The sequence below is a fragment of the Hyalella azteca genome, unplaced genomic scaffold (genome assembly GCF_000764305.2).
Source record: "Hyalella azteca isolate HAZT.00-mixed unplaced genomic scaffold, Hazt_2.0.2 contig9087, whole genome shotgun sequence".
Classification (NCBI taxonomy): Eukaryota; Metazoa; Arthropoda; class Malacostraca; order Amphipoda; family Hyalellidae; genus Hyalella; species Hyalella azteca.
The window spans coordinates 476-23,039 of record NW_025939166.1 but is presented as its reverse complement, the minus strand read 5'-3'; the positions used below and the strand labels follow the sequence as shown (position 1 = coordinate 23,039).

At 38.4% G+C, this 22,564-nt stretch overlaps 3 protein-coding genes across 3 annotated transcripts; all 3 read right to left on the bottom strand.

Annotated features, from left to right (window-relative positions):
* Positions 1-713: 713 nt before the first annotated feature.
* On the bottom strand, positions 714-20,500 carry LOC108674816. The gene is made up of 9 exons (XM_018162789.2): positions 20,278-20,500; positions 19,637-19,720; positions 7,791-7,964; positions 7,424-7,479; positions 6,865-7,000; positions 6,346-6,429; positions 2,022-2,041; positions 1,284-1,498; positions 714-910 (listed from the first exon to the last, which is right to left on the bottom strand). The coding sequence occupies exons 1-9, from the start codon at positions 20,476-20,478 to the stop codon at positions 735-737; spliced, it is 1,146 nt and encodes a 381-aa protein (XP_018018278.2). The 5' UTR covers positions 20,479-20,500; the 3' UTR covers positions 714-734.
* Positions 8,198-15,836, bottom strand: LOC108674817 (prolyl 4-hydroxylase subunit alpha-1). The gene is made up of 12 exons (XM_018162790.2): positions 15,788-15,836; positions 14,577-14,776; positions 13,972-14,435; positions 12,931-13,098; positions 12,307-12,491; positions 12,005-12,166; positions 11,648-11,821; positions 11,195-11,259; positions 10,352-10,466; positions 9,556-9,657; positions 8,714-8,879; positions 8,198-8,327 (listed from the first exon to the last, which is right to left on the bottom strand). Exons 1-12 carry the CDS (start codon positions 15,794-15,796, stop codon positions 8,242-8,244), a joined length of 1,896 nt encoding a protein of 631 aa, XP_018018279.1. The 5' UTR covers positions 15,797-15,836; the 3' UTR covers positions 8,198-8,241.
* Positions 20,501-20,758: 258 nt separating the features above from the next.
* LOC125178355 lies at positions 20,759-22,314 on the bottom strand (the record flags this gene model as incomplete). The annotated part of the gene is made up of 3 exons (XM_047881893.1): positions 20,759-20,928; positions 21,500-21,870; positions 22,145-22,314. Coding segments are annotated over 3 exons (711 nt in total), but the record flags the coding sequence as incomplete, so codon positions are not given.
* Positions 22,315-22,564: the final 250 nt, after the last annotated feature.

Sequence of the window (22,564 nt, the reverse complement as noted above, 5' to 3'; positions counted from 1 at the left end):
AACTACATTGGTCTTACAAGCACGACCTTGAGCCGACGACTCACATGCCACCTACAATCTGGAGGACCTAAGAAATACATGCGGGAGGCTCACAATGAGACCATCACCCGAGCGACATTGGAGGCCTGCACCAGCATAGTTACTATGCGATGCCCTGACCCATCGAGACTGATGATAGCTGAGGCCCTCATTATCAAGAGCGAGTCTCCGGCTATCAACCTCCAAACTACAGGATTCGTCCGGACGCTGAAATTATTTTCAGAGTAATTTTTAAGCTAATATTTCGAATTGTATCCACTATACCTTTGATATGTACTTCTGTCATTTCAAAAGTCAATTTCAGATGTTGTAAAACCTTCACTAGCTTGATAATGAAAATTGTATTTTCGAAACGTCGCAAACTATTAAAATGTCATTCGGAAACCTGCTTTTCGATCTCCCGACGCCAGCAAGAAATTTGGTTCGACTCATTGAAAAAACGAACAAGAAGATTGTTAATAAAAAGCATGCTCTGGTCTTCCATCAAACTTGCATAAAAGAAAAGCTTCTGCCTAACTACACCAACATATATATAGGTATATGTAGTCGAGTTGATTATCATAAAGCCAGGCGTTTGTACCCACCATATTCGTGGTGGGTACAAACGCTGAGGCCCTGACTCACTGTGTAATAATAATACCAGGCAATAATACGGCGGTTACCGGCCAGTCAGAGCTGGAGGTGTGTTCGTCAAATTAAACGTTGCGGACGCGGAAGACGACGTCATCTTCGTTCACGTCAACATGGCCAGGGTCTGGGAGCATCATTTTGCCATACGCGTGTTGGAGGAAATCGTGGCCGAAGTCCTTCCACTCGTTGTCCAAGCGACGCGACCCTACGCGCTCGTAGATGTACGAGTCCAGCTTGTGGCCTTAAACAAAAATACGTTCATGCACATCAGAACGATACAACAAATTCAATGCCATTCAGTTGTGATGTTATTTCCTGCATGCGATTCATGCTTTGCAATAAATGATGAGCCTAAAGGCAGCAAAGTAAGGAGAAATGCTTGCTTAGGAGAACCAAAGAAATTCAGCACAATGGAGCTGGTCTGCACTATGTACAATATTTAACAAAGGGATGCGGAAGAAAATTTATTGTTCAGTGAAAAACATGTCAGATCAACAGCAGGAATCTATCTCTTTAACAGATCGCATCAAATATCAATTCATTATGACTTATCCAAAGAAAGTCGAGACAGTTCACTTGATATGCTCCAGTAACATCAAAACGTGTGAGAAAACCTTTGATTTTGATGAGAGGATTTGCGAAGGTCACATGGTGAGTGTACTTGACATGCAGTACGAGGGGTTGTTCGTGGTCGAGATACAGTGAGGGGAACCTGAACCTGCCCTCAGCCAGCGCCTTCCGGCGCAGCGCAGTGAGCTCCTGTGCCGTGGCGAGATCCACGGTCAGCATCGCAGCGCCGATCTCGACCAGCTGAACGTGGGCCATGAGCCTGCAGGGCAACACGCATTAGGGAGCTGCTCTACGGTAGCGGCTAGGAGTTAATTTTAAATTAGCGCAATCCAATAGCATTTATTTGAAATTGCTTCAATGGAACGAACATTAAATTTGCGCCTTTAAATTAACGCAATCCAGTAGCATTTGTTTTAAATTGCTTCAATGGAACGAACATTAAATTTGCGCCTTTATATTAGCGCAATCTATTAGCATTTATTCAAAATTGCGTCAATTGAACCTTAAAATGCTTTTTTAAATCAAAAAATTTCCTGTTACAAATTAGAAACTTAATTAGCTTTGAAATCGCTTAATGGGCACCAAATTTTCTTCAAAAATTCTTAAACTGTTTCAGTAGGAAGCAAGTTTCCGTCAGCTATTTTACTATGAAAGCGAATTCAACTCGTATATTACTGCATGTTTATACCGTCATGTTAATGAACAAACAATAAAACAAATTTACGGTGTTAAATTTTCTAGCTTATCGCGCAACAATATCTATATTAAACCTGAATAAAAACCTGTGTTTCGGCTCTATAAGCTGAAACAAAACACGTTTCGCAATGAGGCATTCGGTGCCCTGGAGAGCAGTTCGAGTAACGGCATGACACGTTAAACCGGTCGAACGAGCATGCGCTCCGTTTGAACCGCAATTTTTATGTTCTCCTCGAGATTAACATAGAAAAATTTGAAGTGCAGTTTTATGTATTTACCGGTAAAAGTCATGACCGATATCATTATATCATAACATGAATAACTATTTAAAAGTTAGTTAATGCATGTATGTTTCCGGCACGATCCAAGAACCCAAATTAAAAGTACATTAATCATACGAATTGTCCTATTCTAAATCACCATCAAATGTATAAGCATCAAAAAATGACAAAGATTCTATATCTAACCTTTATTTGGATGCACAGTAGCATTGAGCTAAATATCCCGTTTCTTGACAACTGAGAATTCAAACTCTCCTTGCCCACCCAGACACCCGCACGACCGCTCTGCTCAAACGCACTGGCGATCACTGCAGTCTTGGAGTTGTAAGTGACCTCACTCATAGCTCCTCCTCTTTTCAGGATATGAATCTGTCACTGGATGGATCTGACCAATGATGGCTTACTGATGTTCGAATCATGTTTATCTAATTACTTAGGGCAGATAATTACAGACCCATGGCAAAGCGACATAATCTTATTGCTGTCAGGTCACGGTTGTTACTTCGTCCAGAATAAATGAGTAAATCACGCATTGCAGCTTCCGCAATTATGCATCTAAGGATATGTAATTATGATTGTGTTTTTTTTTTCAAAGCGCAGTTACACGCGTTGTTGGAAATTTTAATCACTTAGCTTCTAATTTACGATCAGAGCTTGTGATTTAACATCGTGAGCCAAGCAAATCCGAACTTAACGAATCTACTGGCATTTATTTCAAAATGTTCTTTTTTTGTTTCTGAATGTCATGAGCGAACATAGTCATTATTTCTGGTATAGTTATAATAGCGGTTTCAGCGTTTAGTAGACCGAATCGACACTTCAGCGGACTCGCCTGCGAACTGGCCTGCGGACTCGATTACAAAACCTAACTTCACCTTCAACTCAACCAGCCATAAATCCATCAACAATAAACGGATTTTATTCAAATTTTAAATTTAAGTAGATAATATTAGTAATTTGTGGACGAAATTTGTTCAGATTTTTATATCAATTTTTTTTAGTAATATGGAAAACCTAACTTTTTTTTCAACTCAACCAGTCATAAATCCATCAATAATAAACGGATTTAATTCAAATTTCAAATATAGGTGAATAATATCAGTAATTTGTGGAAGGATTTTTTTACAGATTTTTACATCAATAACTTTTTTATTAATACGGAAAACCTAACTTCATTTTCAACTCAACCAGCCATAAATCCATCAATAATAAACGGATTTTATTCAAATTTGAAATATATAAGTAGATAATATTGGTGATTTGTGGACGGAATTTTTTTAATTTTTACATCAATAACTTTTTTATTAATACGGAAAACCAAACTTCATTTTCAACTCAACCAGCCATAAATCCATCAATAATGAACAGATTTTATTCAAATTTCAAATATAGGTAAATAATATCAATAATTTGTGGACGGAATTTTTACATCAATAACTTTTTTATTACTACGGAAAACCTAACTTCATTTTCAACTCAACCAGCCATAAATCCATCAATAATAAACGGATTTTATTCAAATTTGAAATATAAGTAGATAATATTGGTGATTTGTGGACGGAATTTTTTTAAATTTTTACATCAGTAACTTTTTTATTAATACGGAAAACCTAACATCATTTTCAACTCAACCAGCCATAAATCCATCAATAATGAACGGATTTCATTCAAATTTGAAATATAAGTAGATAATATCAGTAATTTGTGAACGGAATTTTTTCAAATTTTTACCTCAATTACTATTTTATTAATACGGAAAACCTAAGTTCATGTTCACCTCGCAGGTTAGGTCCTAGTCAGGTCAAGTTTCAGTATTTTGTGGCATTAGAAAAAAGTAATTGATGTAAAAATCTGAAATAGTTCTGCCCACAAATTACTGATATTATCCACTTTTATTTCAAATTTGAATAAAATCCGTTCATTATTGATGAATTTGTGGCTGGTTGAGTTGAACGTCAAGTTAGGTTTTGATTCGAGTCCGCAGGCCAGTTCGCAGCCGAGTCCGCTGAAGGGTCCGACCGGCGATTAGTACTTTAGTAGGCCGTAGGCCTGTAACCGATTCTTAACATTGCAGAACATTCACAGTATTTTGCGGTCTCGAACTTGCAACTCACTGCTACAAGTCTGCTGTGCTTAATTTTGGTTGCATTATTACAAGCTAATATAAAGTTCAGTATATCAATATCTCTCACTTTTACGCATTTGTTTAACCGCCCGGCCTCCTCGCGATTATTACCAGAAACTGGCGCACAGAGCTGGGATCGAACCCGCGCCTCTCTGCTCCAATCTTGGTACTCTGCCACCACTGGGCCACCCTGCCCATGAAAGCGACATGGACGTCTTTATGCTCGACGAAGTTCCTATAGGCTGTAATGATTTATTAAAAAATTCGACCTGCTTAGGAGTAGAAAACATACCAATGAATATTCGGACCAACAATATTCAAGCTTTCATTTTTTATATTCTGCAATATTAATAAATGTTCGATAACTGTTCACGTTATTTTTTATGAAAATCCATGATCATGGTAAACAAAAGATCAGCAGTGAGAATAAAGCCTTTACAGTTTACATATATGATCGTTGCCACCAGTGCAATTTTTCGACATATAAATCATTCTGATCATCTTCATCGAATCTGCAGATATGATTTGGCGTTTACTAACTTCGCTTGGTCAAGTGTCACTATAAAATTTCTAAATTCTTCTTGGAGTCACGGAAAATTTGTACGTGCAAGATATCCTTGCCTTCTTGGAATGTCAAGCCCGAAATTGTGATGTACGATTGGTTTTTCGCTTGTCGGAGTTGTAATTCGCAGGCCTTACGGTCGGGATGGATGGTATGGGTTATAATGCATTGAAGAACAACGTATTGACCGTTAACTATGTGGAGTAGCAGCTTGTGTGCTGAAGCAGTGTTGGATTAAAGTTCGTGTGGTGAGATTGGTCAATTGACTACAGCTGCTTAGGTGCCAGGATGACAATATCTATAACATAACATATTGATCTCGGCGCTGAAGTGTAGGCCTGACGTGGCCTGTCGCCTATTCTTTTCCTTTTCGTGCCTTGTTTACAGAAGATCTAAAATCATGTTATTTGACGGGATCTTTTTATGGCTGACGATAGCTACTAGACTTCCACCGGGTTCGATATGGTGCTAAGCATTTCAAATCTGAACATATATTTTTCCATAGCTTTATCTAGTCTGTTCTTGAACGCGTTCATACTTGGAGCACCAACGATGTCATCGGGGAGGCTCCCCTCAGGGGGGACTTCTGACGGGTGTCTGTGCTCGTCAGAAGACCTATGGGATTTCGCGCTCCTAGGGGGATTGTTCCTGAGCGCCCCACCGCTGAGCTCGCGGTGTCTGACTGTAGGTCTCAGTTGTGGGGTTAAGTTATTATGTAGGCAGGATTCCTTACATTTCCCTTCTCTGTCTCTCTCGTGCGGGCGGCCGACGTCTAACAAGCTTAGAAAATTTCAGCTCCTTGTCGACATAAACTCCGAGATCTTTTTAGCATTTAGATGGTTGCATTTTTAGGATTTAGATGGTTGATGTTGGCTCCAGGGCTGATTTGAGCGTTAATTTGATGGTCTACGGCTGCGCACCCGACGTTCATGACATCAAGGATTTCTCAACTTCCCAGTAAACGTGATGACCGGCCATCTTGGTATCCCCAAATCCCTTGATTCGTTTCCCATGGAGCTGCACTGAATATTCCAAGCTCTCACTATGAAAATAAATCCATTTGTTAGAATTAATTAGTTTTGCATCATGTATTAACGTCTATTTGTATTAGAAAACAATGAATGTGCATGTAATGACCATTTAACAAATGCTCAGTAGCAGGCGTGCAGGAAGTCATCGCAGAGCAGACGACGCCGGAGCCAGCACATGCACATGCTTACTTTGAACCTTCCGGCCACATTCGGGCAAGGCTTCCAATAGTTGTCTTGTCTAGCTCCAGAAAATCTAATAAAAAGCCAAGGCTGAACAAAGTGGCGTTACCGTACATTCAAAAGCTGATAAAATCACAGAAACTTTCATAGCAGGNAGTCAAACGAAAAAATTTTCGTTGATAAAATATAAAATGATTTTTCGAACATTCACCACATAATTTAGAAACTTACAAAGACGTGAGCTGCAGCGGTGGTTTCCCAGTTTGAAGTCGACTGCTCGTGACTGTAGGAGGCAGCGAGCTCAAATTGGCGCACCTACAAGGAAAGAACCACGTATCAAGTTCTGGATTTTATACAGTGAACGAAAATAATTACACGGAAATTACGTATCAAGTTCTGGATATAATCTACTAAGCGAAAATGTTTACACGGAAATTACTTTATTATAAAACTAATCGTCAGATCTTGTCCCGTAATGTGTGACGTCTAAGAAGAGTGTCACAGACCAAAGTTGAAAATTTTTCTGTTGCATTTTCAGACTGCATATGAGGCTTGTTGATAGACCGATAGGGAGAATTTATTGACAAATTACGTTGAAAATATAGCATGTCAATAGAAATTAAAGCATGTCAATAGAAATTCGCGCGTGAATTTCTCCAGATCAATTGCCTCTGAAATTTCATAGAAGTACAATAATAATTATAGGCATTCACTATAGCAATAAGATAAAAGTCAGTTCTATAAATATACCAAGATTCCAGCTGAAGGTTGCAAGTAAGGCCACCAGAAGTTAGCAAGAATTTCTAATTTGCGATTAGCAGCCGCCACGAGACGACAAGTGTGCGACAGTTTCGTCTGCTGGAGTGTGGGAGGTCCTACGATGCTTCTGTAATAACACGACAATATTAGTCAGTAACAGCATAAGAACATTCCTTACAGTACAAAGAAAAACTGAATTCAAATTTGTAGCTCCGGAAATTAAATAAGGCGAAGAGTGACTTGTCCAATGACTCGATTATTAAAATTTATGTATGAGAGCACAGTTCAAAGGAACTAACTGTTCGCTTCAGCATCCAAATCAAATTTAAATTCATATTTATCTAATCCAAAGTTTTTCATAAGATGTAGTGAAATTTTTAAATTGATTATATCTATGCACATAGGTTAGGCCACGATTTAGTATACCTGCCTTTAAGTTTAAAGTGCTTTACGAAATGAAAAACAGGTTAAAGTCTCACACTTCGGCGTCACTATGCAGTAACAAGGTAAGTAAGTAAGCCTCACTGAGATATATTTTCCATTTACTTACGTGATCGGTAAACTGAGAGCTTCTGACAGCGAGTCGTTCGTCTCAGGTCTTCCGCTCTGCGTAAGACAAGAGCAGATAAAAATTATCGGATAATATGAGTAAGTCAATATGAGTTTTCTAACTTATTCACTCATTAAAATTCTCGAATATGGTGTGTTTTTATATGCACATAAACATGTTGCAATATCTCAGACTTTTCGAGATGAATAATGTTGACAACTTTATTCGCATCATCCAGCGATCGCTGCTGGACGAGTGGTGCGCTCGTCGGTTGAGTGACAATTTGTAACTTCTCCGAATAAAATAATTTTCCGGAAATAATATAACTAGTTTTTAGAAGAAAATTATGAATTATAACTTTACTTACATTTGCCAGCGATTGCTGGACGAGAGCTCGCGTTTGCCGGTGTGTAAGGAAGTCTCTGAAGACAACAACTGTTGGCTGGAGGGCGACCTCCTCCAGACGCAGAGGCATCAGCAGCAGATAGGGCGACCCGAGACGCTCCAGACGACACACCAGACGCGACTGTTCATCGCTCAGCTGCAGTAAATAAATTTATTTTTAGCGCATTTTCTCATTTATGGAAAAAATGCACTATTGTGCTCGCCATGTCCGTCTGTCTGTCTGTCGGTCCGTCTGTCCGTGACCTCAAGTTTTCGTCGACGAGAAAATGCGCTCTCTGTCACTCACTGCAGTGAGTACTGAGTTATATTTTTTATGAATCAAGTCACGAAAAGTTCAAGAATCGACAACAGGCCATGGGCCTATTTCTTCAATGCCGACACTTTTATTCTATTATATTCTATTAGAGAGAATATCAAGGGTAATTATAGCGTTCATCTCGGGACAGCGAACATGGCCGTTTGTGGAACTGTGCGTTGTAGTGGATCCACTTGGTCGTTACTGCGCGGATAAGGAGTTGATTAATAGCCTGCCTGTATACACATTATTGAAATTATTAGATTTTTTAAATTTTCTGTATATTCATGATTTGTCTGAGGGCAGTATAGGTTATAGAATGCGATGATCAAAATTCGCTGGAGAATTGATAGCTTGAAATAAACGCTATTTAACATTTTGATAATCCATAACAACATAGAGGCTATGTATTTAGAAATGTGTATCATGGATATAAGACTGGAACTTTATAGTTATTTTGTTAGAAATATCGTTGTAACTTCAAACGCTCGAAGTTAGAGAAACTAACTAGAGTTGTTAAATTGTAATATATGAGCAATTAAAAATTTATGCTCTTTTCAACAAGAAATTGGAATAGGATTGCATCTTACTCCATTTTGAGCCGTGCAGCACAGGACAGGCGCCATGTCGTGTCAATTGGTCGCGCTTGCCGCTCCTGTAGAGGTTGTACCAAAACAGCGCCGTGCCGAGCTGAGGCTCTACGCGCACCCCCAGGTGTGGGAACACCGTCGCTCCTCCTGCGGTCACGTCACTCAGCTGTCGGTCAGGAGGAGGTTAATTTTAATAAAAAAAATTTAAAGTCACGGTTGCATTCAATCGAGAAGAATTTTTCTGCTGCTATCAAGCGCACGGTGGCATGTTAATAACTTGTTAATGGATTCGTTACAACACCGTCAATGTAATTCGTATCCAACGAATTATAGCATTGGCCAGGTTACTAATAATCATCGTTGGTAGATGAAGGTTTAAACGGTTAGATTTAATAAGCTCTAAAAGGGTTAATTATGCTGGAAAAATAAACCAGTAGGGCAGTAGCACATGAAGACAAAATTGAAAGAAGCATACTTGAAATTTTTTAGTGACACTAGTACGGGGAGTTACAGACAATTTTGGTGTTTTTCTTCCGTTGTGTTGTATTTCAAACACCAAATTCACTTCCCACAGGCCCTGTGTTAAATTCTGTCTCGCTAGCCGCTGTACGTAAAACGAATAAGCTATACTAACCCACGTACATTTCCGTTTATCGATGGTACGATTAACGGAAATTTTTAATCGTCATTTGTTCATCCCAATTTCTAATGAACCGAAGCCACGTCGTTCATTTAATCTTGTCCATATAAACAGATCAGCCAGTTACTGACGAATTTGATTGGTACCCGATGTGGTCCGAATAACTGATCGATCTTTAATTCCGTTAGAAAAACTCACGTACATATATAAGGAATGTCCCCAGTCTGTCGCCCATGCCTCTGAAATTGGTCATGCCGAAATCGGCATGTACGTCATATAGGCCACCAATGCCATAGTTGGCAACCTGAAAAAAAGTGTTACCAAAAGAGAATTTTAAAAATATTATCACATTCTGTTGCTATTAAATGAATTTATATGCTCGGATAGCTTACTTCAAAGGGTAGACTAAAATGATGACTAAAGGTATTCAGGTATTCTTCCTTTATGGATAAATAAATAAAACGCTTCAGAAGCCATTCATGCAGCATGTTTATCATCGCTGTTTAACCCATATTTTATCAACCGACACAAATAATTGATCGAATTCCCGCATAATGATCAATTCAAGCGCTTCAAGCCCGCTGCCCAGCGGTTACAGTTCAGAGTATCAAGATTGGCGCAGAGAGGCGCGGGTTCGATCCCAGCTCTGTGCGCCAGTTTCTGGTCAGAATCGGCAAGGAGGCCGTGCGCTTAAGCACAGCAGAATTGCAGCAGTGAGTCGCGAGTTCGAGACCGCAAAATACTGTGAATGTTCTACACTGTTAAGAATCGGCGACAGGCCTACGGCCTAATAACGCTGAAACAGCTATTATTATTATAAAGACATACAGACTCTGGTCCGTGGTCTTAACAGAAGATGGGATCTTCATAGAAATGATCTGTTGGTCTCAGGTCTGGCCATGTGGCGGATGGATAAAAGGCCCTCGCATGCCTAGTTATCCGAGTCTCAAATTATTGATGGCTACGGATCTGCAAGCTTAAATGGTTTGATGGCTAACCTGATAATCCTCAGCCTCGTCCGAATGCGAGGCGTGCATTTGAGTCGCGATCTCAATTTTGCGTGTGATCTTGTGGATGGGATCGTAAGGATTTAGCTCGTCCGGCAACCAGCCTCTGCAGAGAGGAATTAGAGGATCAACAGAGGGACTGATGATTGAAATTAGAGGATTTAGTATTTATAAGAGGATTTAGTATTTTATTTTATTGTGTTTTAATAAACACATGATATATGGTGGATCGGATCGTAAGGATTTAGCTCGTCCGGCAACTAGCCTCTACCGAGAGGAATTAAAGGTTCAACAGAGAGACTGACGATTGAAATCCGAGGATTTGGTATTTATCTTATTAAAGGGGCTGAGTTCACACTGATATAGCCAGCTCTACAGCTGAATCATGTTTGTAGTTGAAATGTATAACCAAATACTCATTTGTGTATAGAATAGCACAATGATTTCATCATCAAACTATGGCTTGAAAGTGTGAACAGAATGTAAATAATCGGTTTTTGGTTTTCTGTTCTTATGAGCCGATCAACAATTCTAATCTCACGATCATCAACTTTCCGCTGTGTCAAACTCACGTCATGCTGACACATATCAATATCATGCTGATGTCAAACTCACGTCATGCTGACACGTATCATGCTGATGTCAAACTCACGTCATGCTGACACGTACCATGCTGATGTCAAACTCACGTCATGCTGACACGGATCATGCTGTCAAATTCACGCCATGCTGACACATATCATGCTGATGTCAAACTCACGTCATGCTGACACGTATCATGCTGATGTCAAACTCACGTCATGCTGACACATATCATGCTGATGTTAAACTCACGTCATGCTGACACGTATCATGCTGACGTCGTATCCATCCATGTTTCCGTGCGTCGACTCGTGCAGCTGTGATAGGAATAGTCCAAGAAATTGATTAAAATTTTGATTAACTGTAGTTAAACTCCATAATTTATCAGAACTTTTAAAGTGTATTCAACCTGCAAAGTTGGTTTAAAGACAAGTATAAATGATAACTTGGTAATTAGTCTGTCCGACGTCAAAGGCTAGCGGGTTCACCTTTAGTATTTATCGGTAACATGTTTCAGTAGTTTCACGCAGAGAAATTTGCATGACGTTGTCCAATTAGCGTTACAGTTTTTGCCGTTGTGTGGGTCAACCTGGTCCACTTTGGACCCGGTAAATCATCTTATTGGTGCTAAGAGCAGGAAGTTTGCCACTATCTGGACAACATGTACGATTGATTTTTCTAAACTTTTTAATGGACTTTACAGACCTGTGGTTTAGCCTTCTTGATGAGGAATTTGGTTTGTTTGGTAGTGAGAAAGTCCCTGAAGAGAACGATCCTGGGCTGGAGGGCGACCTCCTCCAGGCGCAGGGGCATCAGCAGCAGAAACGGCGACCCAAGACGCTCAAGCCGACACACCAGACGTGATTCTTCATCGGGACTCTAGGGCGCAAAATATTACAGCCTCATAACGAAATGAAATCTATCTAATTACAGCAAATCGCAACACGGCAAATCAAAACAGTACCGGACAAGAATGAAATAGATTTCGTGTCATCAGACCAGAACGGGAAGCGGCAAACTAAATCGTGAAGCGACAAGTAAGTAAATCGATTTCAAACTCACCCTCAAGTTCTCGCCTCTGCAGAGTTTATTTTGCATTTTTGCTTCTTCTTCGTACGTAAGCAGAACTTTTTCGGTAGGCATATATTCTTTGCTGTTGCCTTTTGATTTCTTACTTTTCTTCTTTTTCTTCTTTGACTTGTCTTCTAGTGCCATTGACTCGTACTGCAATAAAAATAAAACATGCGTTTCTCATCATTTCGAAAGCAAATCGTTAAAAAAGCAAATGAAATAACAAAGTTCATTAAATTACAACGCAGATATTGAAAACTAACAATCTCCCGCACAAAAATTATCAGTCGCACCTTCAAAATTGTAGATCTCAGGCCGGTAATAATTTCTCGTTCTTCATCAGTAAGTTCTTCAGTGTCGCTGTTTTTAACGGCGAGTTTGAACCACTGAATGGCACGCTTGTTGTAGCCAAGCTTGACGGCTTCTTTACCGAGCAAAATGTAGTCCCATGTACGAAGTTTCCCGAGGCTCCGTATATCTGTTGGGAAAAAAACATTTTGTACACTGGCAAAACAATTATATTTAATGATGCACTGTTTACATAAATGATTCCTGATGCAGGACACAGCAAATTAATATCATTGTCAACTGGAAAATTTTTGAACAATTAAAGGCGTTAGCACGATTTTTTACGCAATGGAAAATAATTGAGTTTATAGAGGTTTTCTTGGTCTATCGAGGAGACGTTCTAGTACAAATATTTTGACGGGATTGACTTATGATATATTTCGTTACCAACCGATTGCACTTGAAACATCCCCAAATAATCAATTTTAGTAAATAATCTAATGAATGTTGGGACTAACCTAATGTATACCGGGACTAACCTAATGTATACCGGGACTAACCTAATGTATACCGGGACTAACCTAATGTATACCGGGACTAACCTAACGTTTGCCTAACCGTAAACAGACCGTGATTACTGTTGGTGACGGCCGCAGGGATGAGGCCGTCCCCGAACTCCTTCATGTTGAGGTCGTAGAGATCCTGCAGCCTTATGAGGGCCACGGCCGCACCGTTCAGGTCCGCGGCCACCGGGAAGTTGTACTTCTCACGGTCGTGGTCACCGTCATCGAGAACTTCTGCGGGTTTCATGTTGAAATGATTAGAGTTTTCATTTTTTAACTGAAATTTACAATTGATAATGTTATTGGAATATATAAGTATAAAATAAGTAAGTTCTGGTCAAGGAATAAATTATATTTGAGTGTTATCGGTATTAATTTTAATTGCTTCAGAATTACAGTGCATTATATTATCAATATCTTCCCTGTAAGCAGTAGTAGTAGTATAAAGGTTTGCTGGCGCTTCAGCTATCAATCTATTTCGCACCGGAGATCAAAATATAACATCGCCAGCAAGGTGGAAGTCTCAGTTATTCAATATATCAAGTTAATCATCACCCACAAGGGGCGGAAGGTCTTAATTGTCCAGTCCGCTGAAGCTAGCTCGAAGGAAGCAGCGTTAGCATCTCAAAGAGACGAAGTGACAAGGAGGGACAGGTAAAAAGCAACAGAAACGAAGACACTCGAACAAGCGGTCGCTTACACGGGACGTCGGCCGCCCGCACGAGAGAGACAGAGAAGGGAAATGTAAGGAATCCTGCCAACATAATAACTTAATGTAAGGAATCCTACCTACATAATAACTTAACCCCACAACTGAGACCTGCAGTCAGACAACGCGAGCTCAGTGGTGGGGCGCTCAGGAACAATCCCCCTAGGAGCGCGAAATCCCATAGGACTTCTGACGCGCACAGACACGCGTCAGAAGTCCCCCCTGAGGGGTCTTCCCTGTAAGGAGTAAGACTTAAGACTCGCCACGGTGCAGAATAGACTAAACTCAGCTTTGTCTCTTTCTCAGAATAGCGACGGAAAATCATTCTTTATTTAACACGCCATCATGAGGAGTGGATGCACGGACAAAATTTTAAAATCATAATTAAAAACACTTACTGAAAGTGTCGTTGTGAAGCTTCAATAAGGATTTTTCAATGTCATGCCATTCTTTTGTGAGTCTCTTCATCAGAAGGTAAGTGTCAACTGGATGCTGTACGCCTCCGGCGCTCATCCTTGTCACGGCTGCTGAAGTTTTCTTATGAGTCTTTACATCATATTTGTCATACTCAGCCTGGACCAGCTGAATTTCACTTTGGACTTTCACAATCTGAGATTCAATATCCTCAGTTGAAGTTTCATTTTCTTTTTCATCTTGGTGCAGGAAGTTAGCTAACGGAAAATCATCACCTCTCTTGTTCTTACTCGTAGCCGTCTTGGACTGAAGTTTTCTCAACTGTAAACGTAATTCGCCTTCTTTCATTCTAAAACCCAATCTTTTTCTCTCGTAGTATCTGTCTTTTGATAAAGAATCTTCCCCCAAAAGCGATTCAAAATCCAGAGCTCGCCACGCTTCTATGTATCTGTATATAATCGAAAATTTTAAACAATAATTTACAAGCATGATATAATTTTATTTACCGGTATCTATTTAAAATTTTACATCAACAAAATTCAAGAGAAAATTACGAACAAAAAACACGTTGAATTTGTCATTTGTTTACCTTTTCAAAGACTCCAAAGTGTTTTCAGCGCTCATATAATATTTCTCCAGTCTCCTCATAATTTCTCCTTCAGGATGGAGCAAATCTTCAACGTTGGAGATGGAGGCAAAAACTCCGCTCTTGAACATGTAGTTTGTTTCGCCGATAGCGTTGGACGCTGTCACCAGGCACACCAACACCACATTCAGTATCAGCCCAACCTAAATATTAAATTTAATGATTTCAGTTACTGTAGAAAAAATCATTTCCAGGCACAACAAAGCTTTGTCAAAAATTAAATAAGCAGCGAAAAGCAAACAGCAACACCCCGTGCTACCAAAATTATTACTATTCATATAATTTTTGCAAAAATGAATCCTATTATTGCAAGATTCCGGAGATCCGTGTATAATTAAATTGAAGCTGCTGTTCGGCAACGAATCTTTATTTTTGTCAGCAAATGGAAAAAGTACGATTAGATTTTAAAGTTTGAATTCTATCTCTCAACGAACATACAACGTTGAATTCTCTTGATGATCTATTCTTGGTAGTAGAAAAATGTGAATTCTGTGTCCTCCGTGAGCGCATACATGATTTTAAGAAACTAAAATAAATTCCTTTTTCAGTCAGTCTTTTATTCTAGAGCGATGTGCTCAGCACAAATTTTTTCCCACAACCTCGTGGCCAGGGCAGACAAAGAGTCCAGGGGAAAATAGCGGTGCATCGGTCACCAGAACCTGACAGGGCAGGAGCTACGAGTCACCCTTGATAATGGAGCTAAACAGGTTCATCAAGTTTGCAGGAATTTTAAATTCCGTGGATCTTACAATCTCGTCGGAAATCACAAGTGAAGCTCGAATGTGATTATTAATTATGGTTTAAACATATCAATGTTATAAATTTTAAACTTACATTTTTTCTAACAGAATATTGTAACTTAATGCGCCGTTTAAACAAAGACGAGTCATAGACGAGTCTGGATTTAAATCTTCTGTGCTTATGAGTTAGTGCACATTAACACAAAATTATTTATTAGTTGAGACAGATTGATTAAAAAATGGTAAGCAATCGGGGAAAATCAAAGAACGGGATGATAATTTTTAATTTTTTTGTGTGTAGTCTTACATATTTCAGCTTGGAAAATAATAGCGTTTGATTTTTTGAACAAAAATTCTTCGCCTCAATTCGAATTTTACAACTCAAATTTTCAACTCCAAAACTTGGGCACTGACCCTGGCCATAGCTGCAAACCTCCAGCGTCGCACACCTCCCTCCACTGAAGCTCGAGTAACACTAAGGTTTTTTTTACCACGTCTGGAACTCGTTACAACTTCAACCGAGATCTCAAACACACGGCGGCACTTGAGGTCATTTAACCCAATGATAATGGCTTTGAACTCCAGGGATTACGGGTCTTGGCATTACATTGCGAGTCTTGGCATTGCATACGCGATGTTTTTGTTTATTTTCCTGCCTCGAAATTAGAACATTCAACCAATATTACTAACATGATTTGAAGAATTTCATGTCTTAATTTGAAATTGAGTTAATTTGTCACAAACGTAGACAAAATTTTAGGTGAACTTTAAACAAACACATCTTGCCATCATTGTTAAATTGTGTGTGTATTCTAAAAATTTGTGTTATGTCTTCCGTGAAATTGTGTTTTGCATCTGTGAAATACAGAAAATTATTCCTCGAACGGTGATGAATTTATAGGCATTTAAATTTTTTAGCATTATTTTCAGCTCGTAGTCTATACCCGTTCATATAAAGAATCGAGACCAATTTATCATAAACACATTAATTATAAGCTTTGATTCGAATGGAAAGTTCCAACCTTAAAATAAACAAAATGCATGCATGGGCTTGACGAAATTATTCGTTCACAAGGTTCATTGTTTGTCGCACTTGACCGATTCGACGACCGCAAAGGTGGAGACTGCAACGCTTCACTGCATGTGATCCACACTCACAAAAATATTAAAAAGTAACATTGTCAAAATAATGAAACACTTTCCTACATACAGCTCCAGTAGAGAATAGACGTAGCACTGATACGCCCACTTGCCGGACCAAACTGGATCAGGATAAGTCATAAAATTGCATGGCGATTTGGAAAAAGTCTCACTCATTTGTCTGTGTGCAGCAACAATTGTCGAATGTTAAGCTTTTTAGCGCATTTTCTGATTTATGAAAAAAATGCACTATTGTGCTCGCCATGTCCGTCTGTCCGTCCGTCTGTACGTCCGGCTATCTGTACGTCCGTGACTTCACGTTTTCGTCGACGAGAAAATGCGCTCTCTGTCACTCACTGCAGTGATTACTGAGTTATATTTTTTTTAAAATAGAGCGGTGGGCAAGTAAAATTTGCAGAGGTCCAGCGATAAAAAATTTATTTTGAAGTAAATGATGAATGTCATTCTTACCTATTTATTGGATATGTATTTAATACACTGCGTAATATAATGTCCGAATGGGACGGCATCCATGTTAAAAAAAGATTAAGGAATACGTGAATATATAAAATCGAAAATATTTAATTCAATTCCAACATAGTTTGCTGTTAGCTACATCAATACATCTCGAGTTCATAAAAATCCTGGTCTGATTTAGTTTGAAAAAATTAGAATATTGCAAACTTAAAACGATATTTGCATCTCATCGAAATTAATAAGCATACTTAAGCACTATAAAATATACGTTTCTAATCACTGAAATAAATAAACAAATGAAATAGGTATACAAGATTTCAAGCAAAAATTATACTAAAAAATAATGCAAGTCTATTCAATAATGAAATAGGCATTGATAAAAATTCGAATTCATTTTCTTGAACACAACTTAATTTGTAAAAAAAATCACAAGAAACGCCACAATTTTGAACGTTGTTTAGTTCAAATGGATGTAAAGGATAAAATTGCAAACAAACGAGTTTTTTATTCAACCGTGGAGCAATGTTTTATATAAATGTGTGTTATAAGTCAAGAAACACGCCCGTTAATTGCCTATAAAAATTAACTTTCGTCGACAGTTTTTTATGTTAATTTCTTGACATAAGCCGCACATCCGAATTTAAAATGAGGTGAAAAAGAGCAATGAGACAACAGATATAGAATAAGACGTAAATACGTACGACTTTACTCAATTAAGACACAAGTCAAAATTTGTTAATAATTGAAAGACGATATTTATTCATTCACTGCTTCATTAAGTTTAAATTAAAGCTAAAAACGATCAATTGTTAATGGAATGCCCTGTCTGACTATGCAAATCTCAACATATAAATATGAAAAAAATAGTTTGTAGGTACTGCTATTTATAAGCAAACATTATTAAATAAAAAGTGAAATTTAACTAAATACATTGGCGCGAGCCGTGGCGCTAGGCGCGTGAATTTAAAATTCCGAAATTGCTACAAATGCAGTAAGAAATAAAATTTCTCGTATAGCCAATTCCCAGATTTCCATTTGCTAGGGCAAATGAAGCCAGTTTTGTATTTAATTTTTCAGAGCCAACTTGGAGTTCCGAACACATATGTGAGGCATGAATTATACATAATTTGTAGTCAATAGAGTATTGTAGTCAATAGGAAAAAAATAGGCGGCAAAATTGTTCTAGTTTGCAACCTTCTATCTCAGCATTGAGGCCTGCGCAGGGAATGCTGATGGCGGAGTGACAGCTCCGACGCCAACTTGCTTGCTTGCAACTTTTATGGATTAAAAGAGGGAAATTAATTAATTTAAACTAATAATAGTAGTTTCCTATTGAATGAACAATCTGCCCGTTTAATAATTTCTTAATACGATGTCAATAACAAAGGTGCACGTTACAATAATCTTTAGATTTAGCGGCAGAGCAAACGTTTGTGACAACTGCTAAAGCTAAATAGAAACCAATGGACACTGGATTATGGCTTAGAATAAAAATGTTTAAGAGACACTTTGATAGTTAATTATTATGCAATAAAACTGAATAATAAATCTGATTGGTATTGATTTTATCGAAGAAATTTTGTTATGGTATTGATGTTAATAACATAATTACTCTTGTGGTAATTATAACGGAGTGAGAATTGGAATTGCATATGTCAAACTTCATATATTTGTGCACGTCGCTTAACTGTCGTGAGGGCAAGGAGTCCAAGAGAAAAATAATAACATATTTACTCTTGTGGTAATGATAACGGAGTGAGAATTGGAATTGAATATGCCAAACTTCATATCTTTGTGCACGTCGCTTAACTGTCGTGAGGGCAAGGAGTCCAAGAGAAAAATAATAACATAGTTACTCTTGTGGTAATGATAACGGAGTGAGAATTGGAATTGAATATGCCAAACTTCAGATCTTTGTAGAAGGTGAAATACAAGGAAATAATTTTTGCAGGTGAATTCTTGATTTACACCTGTTGGCAACTAGGTATAAGGCATAACGTGCGAGAAATAAGTCAAACGAAAAAATTTTCGTTGATAAAATATAAAATGATTTTTCGAACATTCACCACATAATTTAGAAACTTACAAAGACGTGAGCTGCAGCGGTGGTTTCCCAGTTTGAAGTCGACTGCTCGTGACTGTAGGAGGCAGCGAGCTCAAATTGGCGCACCTACAAGGAAAGAACCACGTATCAAGTTCTGGATTTTATACAGTGAACGAAAATAATTAGACGGAAATTACGTATCAAGTTCTGGATATAATCTGTCTCTTATACACATCTATAAAATAAGTAAGTTCTGGTCAAGGAATAAATTATATTTGAGTGTTATCGGTATTAATTTTAATTGCTTCAGAATTACAGTGCATTATATTATCAATATCTTCCCTGTAAGCAGTAGTAGTAGTATAAAGGTTTGCTGGCGCTTCAGCTATCAATCTATTTCGCACCGGAGATCAAAATATAACATCGCCNTAACATAAAATTGAGTCAATTCTGAAGAATATTTCTTAAATTCATATTCAGGCATATACAGAAACAATATGCACGACACGAACGGGTCTCTCTAACACTTGCTACTGAGCAAGTATATATTTTATAAAATTAAAAATACTAAATAAATTTTGATTTTTAAAGTACAAACGTACCGGCCGCATGTGGTTAGAGCAAAGATGAGGGAACGGAGGCCCTACAATTCCATCAGCATTTTTCTCGGGTGAGTCACTTCGAATCTGAGAAGTATTCAAAAATTTGGGAGTTAAATGATGCCATTGAATTTTGTTCAAATGCTCTCCCGATATATATTTTGCATGATGTTAAAAAAATTTTCATTGCAGCGACAAAGGCAAATTCAAGCCAGTCGTAGGTAAATATTAAAGTCCTTATATTTATATTGACTTTAGTCCTATTTTTTCCAGGTTGCTCACAAACTTTTTTAAATTCACTCAGGAAGGCCACACAGGAAAAGAAATTTTTGAATTTCAATGGCAAAAAACTTCAGAAATGTTCGGAAAGTCAAATATGGGCTGTTTGGAAATTAAATTAAGAGTTTCATTCAATGGACATTTTAAAACATCTATTCATCTTCCTCTAGTAAACAAATTATATCAGACACTCTACCAATAATTTATTTTCCAGCGAGCGCACAGCCATTAGATTGAATGAATAAAATTTATTTCTCGGTTAAAAATAGAGATTACATAATTTTATCTGTTCTATAGCTAATAATATCTCATATCAATATCAAAGATACATAAAATATTAAATATAAAACAATATTTTGAATTACTGCCTGCTTTTCTTGACGTTCAATTTGCAGCCGCAATTGAAGCATTTCCTGACGGAGAGCTTGTTCTTCCGTCGTCAGTTCTAAGGCGCTCTCGTACCATGACCTCGCTAGGCCGTACAGGTTCTTACTGAGAGCAGTGCGCGAGAGCAGCATTCTATCCCACACGTCCAAGAACCCAAAGCTTCCACCAGTATCTTGCATGTAATGTAACCAATGTTAAACAAAAACATGAACCAATAATAATAGATCAATAATAGCTCGCATAAATAATGTGTGATGTATTATATTTAAAGTAACTTGTGCCAACGTGAATGTTATACATGATGCCAATATAGTCTTATCAAGAAAATGCGTACTAGACTACGAAAAAACTAAATACGTATTACGAAAGTTTACTTATAACAAAGGTAAAACAAAAAAAAAGTGCATGCAAAAAGTAAAGACTAATATAGTACTAATGCACAATCTTCAATTATTAGTTCTAACCATCCATGTCCGAAGTTTGGCCATCTTGCACAAAGCCCCTGGCAAGGTGAGAGGTGTTGAGATGATACGTCTCCTGCAGGAGCAGTAAGCCCTCTGCTGCGGCCGTCAGGTCTTCTCCAGAAAGCCCCAAGGAGTCTCTCATGTTTGTCAGTTGGGTGAGCATATCTGCAAATAATACGTCGAAGAGGGCCCCTCGCTTTATAAAAATAAATGATTTCCCTTGATCAAAAATATAAAATCTTCCATGACCTCGAAGATGTTTCAATCAATCGTCAGCTATGGAAAGATCGGGTTACAAAGGCCGGGTCCCTTGTGAATCAAGTCACGAAAAGTTCAAGAATCGGCAACAGGCCATGGGCCTATTCCTTCAACGCCGACACTCCTATTATATTCTATGTCAATCGTTGACGATCTACGAGTGGAACTAAGTCTCGTAATTTATGCAGCTTACTATTGTTCCATGCTAGAATAAAAATTAAGTTTTTATACAATTCTTTACAGAAGTCACAAATTAACCAGGACTCCGAAAGCTGCGAATACCAAATACTTACGCCATAGTACCATTTTGCGATAATTTCGCAACATTTTCATTGAAATTATGATATATTTTCTTGTTTTTATTTAATTTTAATTCGTAGAATAAATGTCTAATATTTACATTGAAATAGATGATGTTATATGAGGGAAATATCTTATCACATAAAACGTGAGGCATTAGAACATACGTTTCACGCACCTTCGAGAGTGACAAGCATGTCCATGAGAGCGTTACTACTGGCCATATAAGTCTTTGTGATGCGCTTGATAAAGAGGAAGGCATCAATAGGATGCATGCTGCCCCCCGCCATTTTTCGATATTCTTCCATTTTATTTCGGCGCTCCAACGTTTCCTTTGAGATTTCAAAAACACCTTCACGCCGTTCGTCCTCTTCTGCATCTGCTATAGATGCCATCCGCACTGCTAGCGCAATTCGCGCGCGATAGAAATCTGGCGAACTGTTCTCGAATTTTAGCAAGAATCGTTTTTCTGATAATTGTCTGAAGTGACTCGGCGAGTCTTCGGGCAACACCGCCTCAAAATCTGTCTCTCGCCATTCTTCTAGAGTCCTGTGTGTTCAAATGTAATTTCTCAGAAAGTTTATCCGATGTAAATATCCGAAATAAAATAAGTAATAAAAAATAAATAATCGCTATAGTGAGCAAATATATATGATTTGTAATTCACACAAATAATAATCTAGTCTCGTATCATTTCTTGAGAACGAACATATTGCATGTTTTGTACATGAAAGATTCAGACGTTGGGTTAGCGATCCTGAGATTGATAATCTATATTAAATACTTTAAAGAATTTATATTGACTTAGGAACGAAATCTATGCCGTTTGAGGTAGTTGGTGCCGTTGACGATGCTTGTGTAGAGTTCCTCGAGCTGACGCACGGTATCTGATTCAGCGAGCGCCAGCGTCTCCAGGCGTAGGGGCGTCAGACCTAAACTGAGTGACGATGATGAGGCTCCTGGCAGTAGCAGGGCTACTGACAGAACCATCACCTGCTGGCAGGAAGGTTCTTGATGAATTACTGATAGTATAAACCCATCGTTCTCGAGAAGACATATGTTTGAACNGACCGTGGGCTGGTTCGACACACGGGACAGATACGGACGGCTCCGGCGCGCTCCGTCCGGGTGGTGTAAATTTTTTTTCGCGTGTCGGCAGACGACACTGGGCCATACGACGCCAGGTTTATTTTCCTGTGGGTAAATTGATCTAATTCAATGGATGTGATCTGTCTGGTGGCGT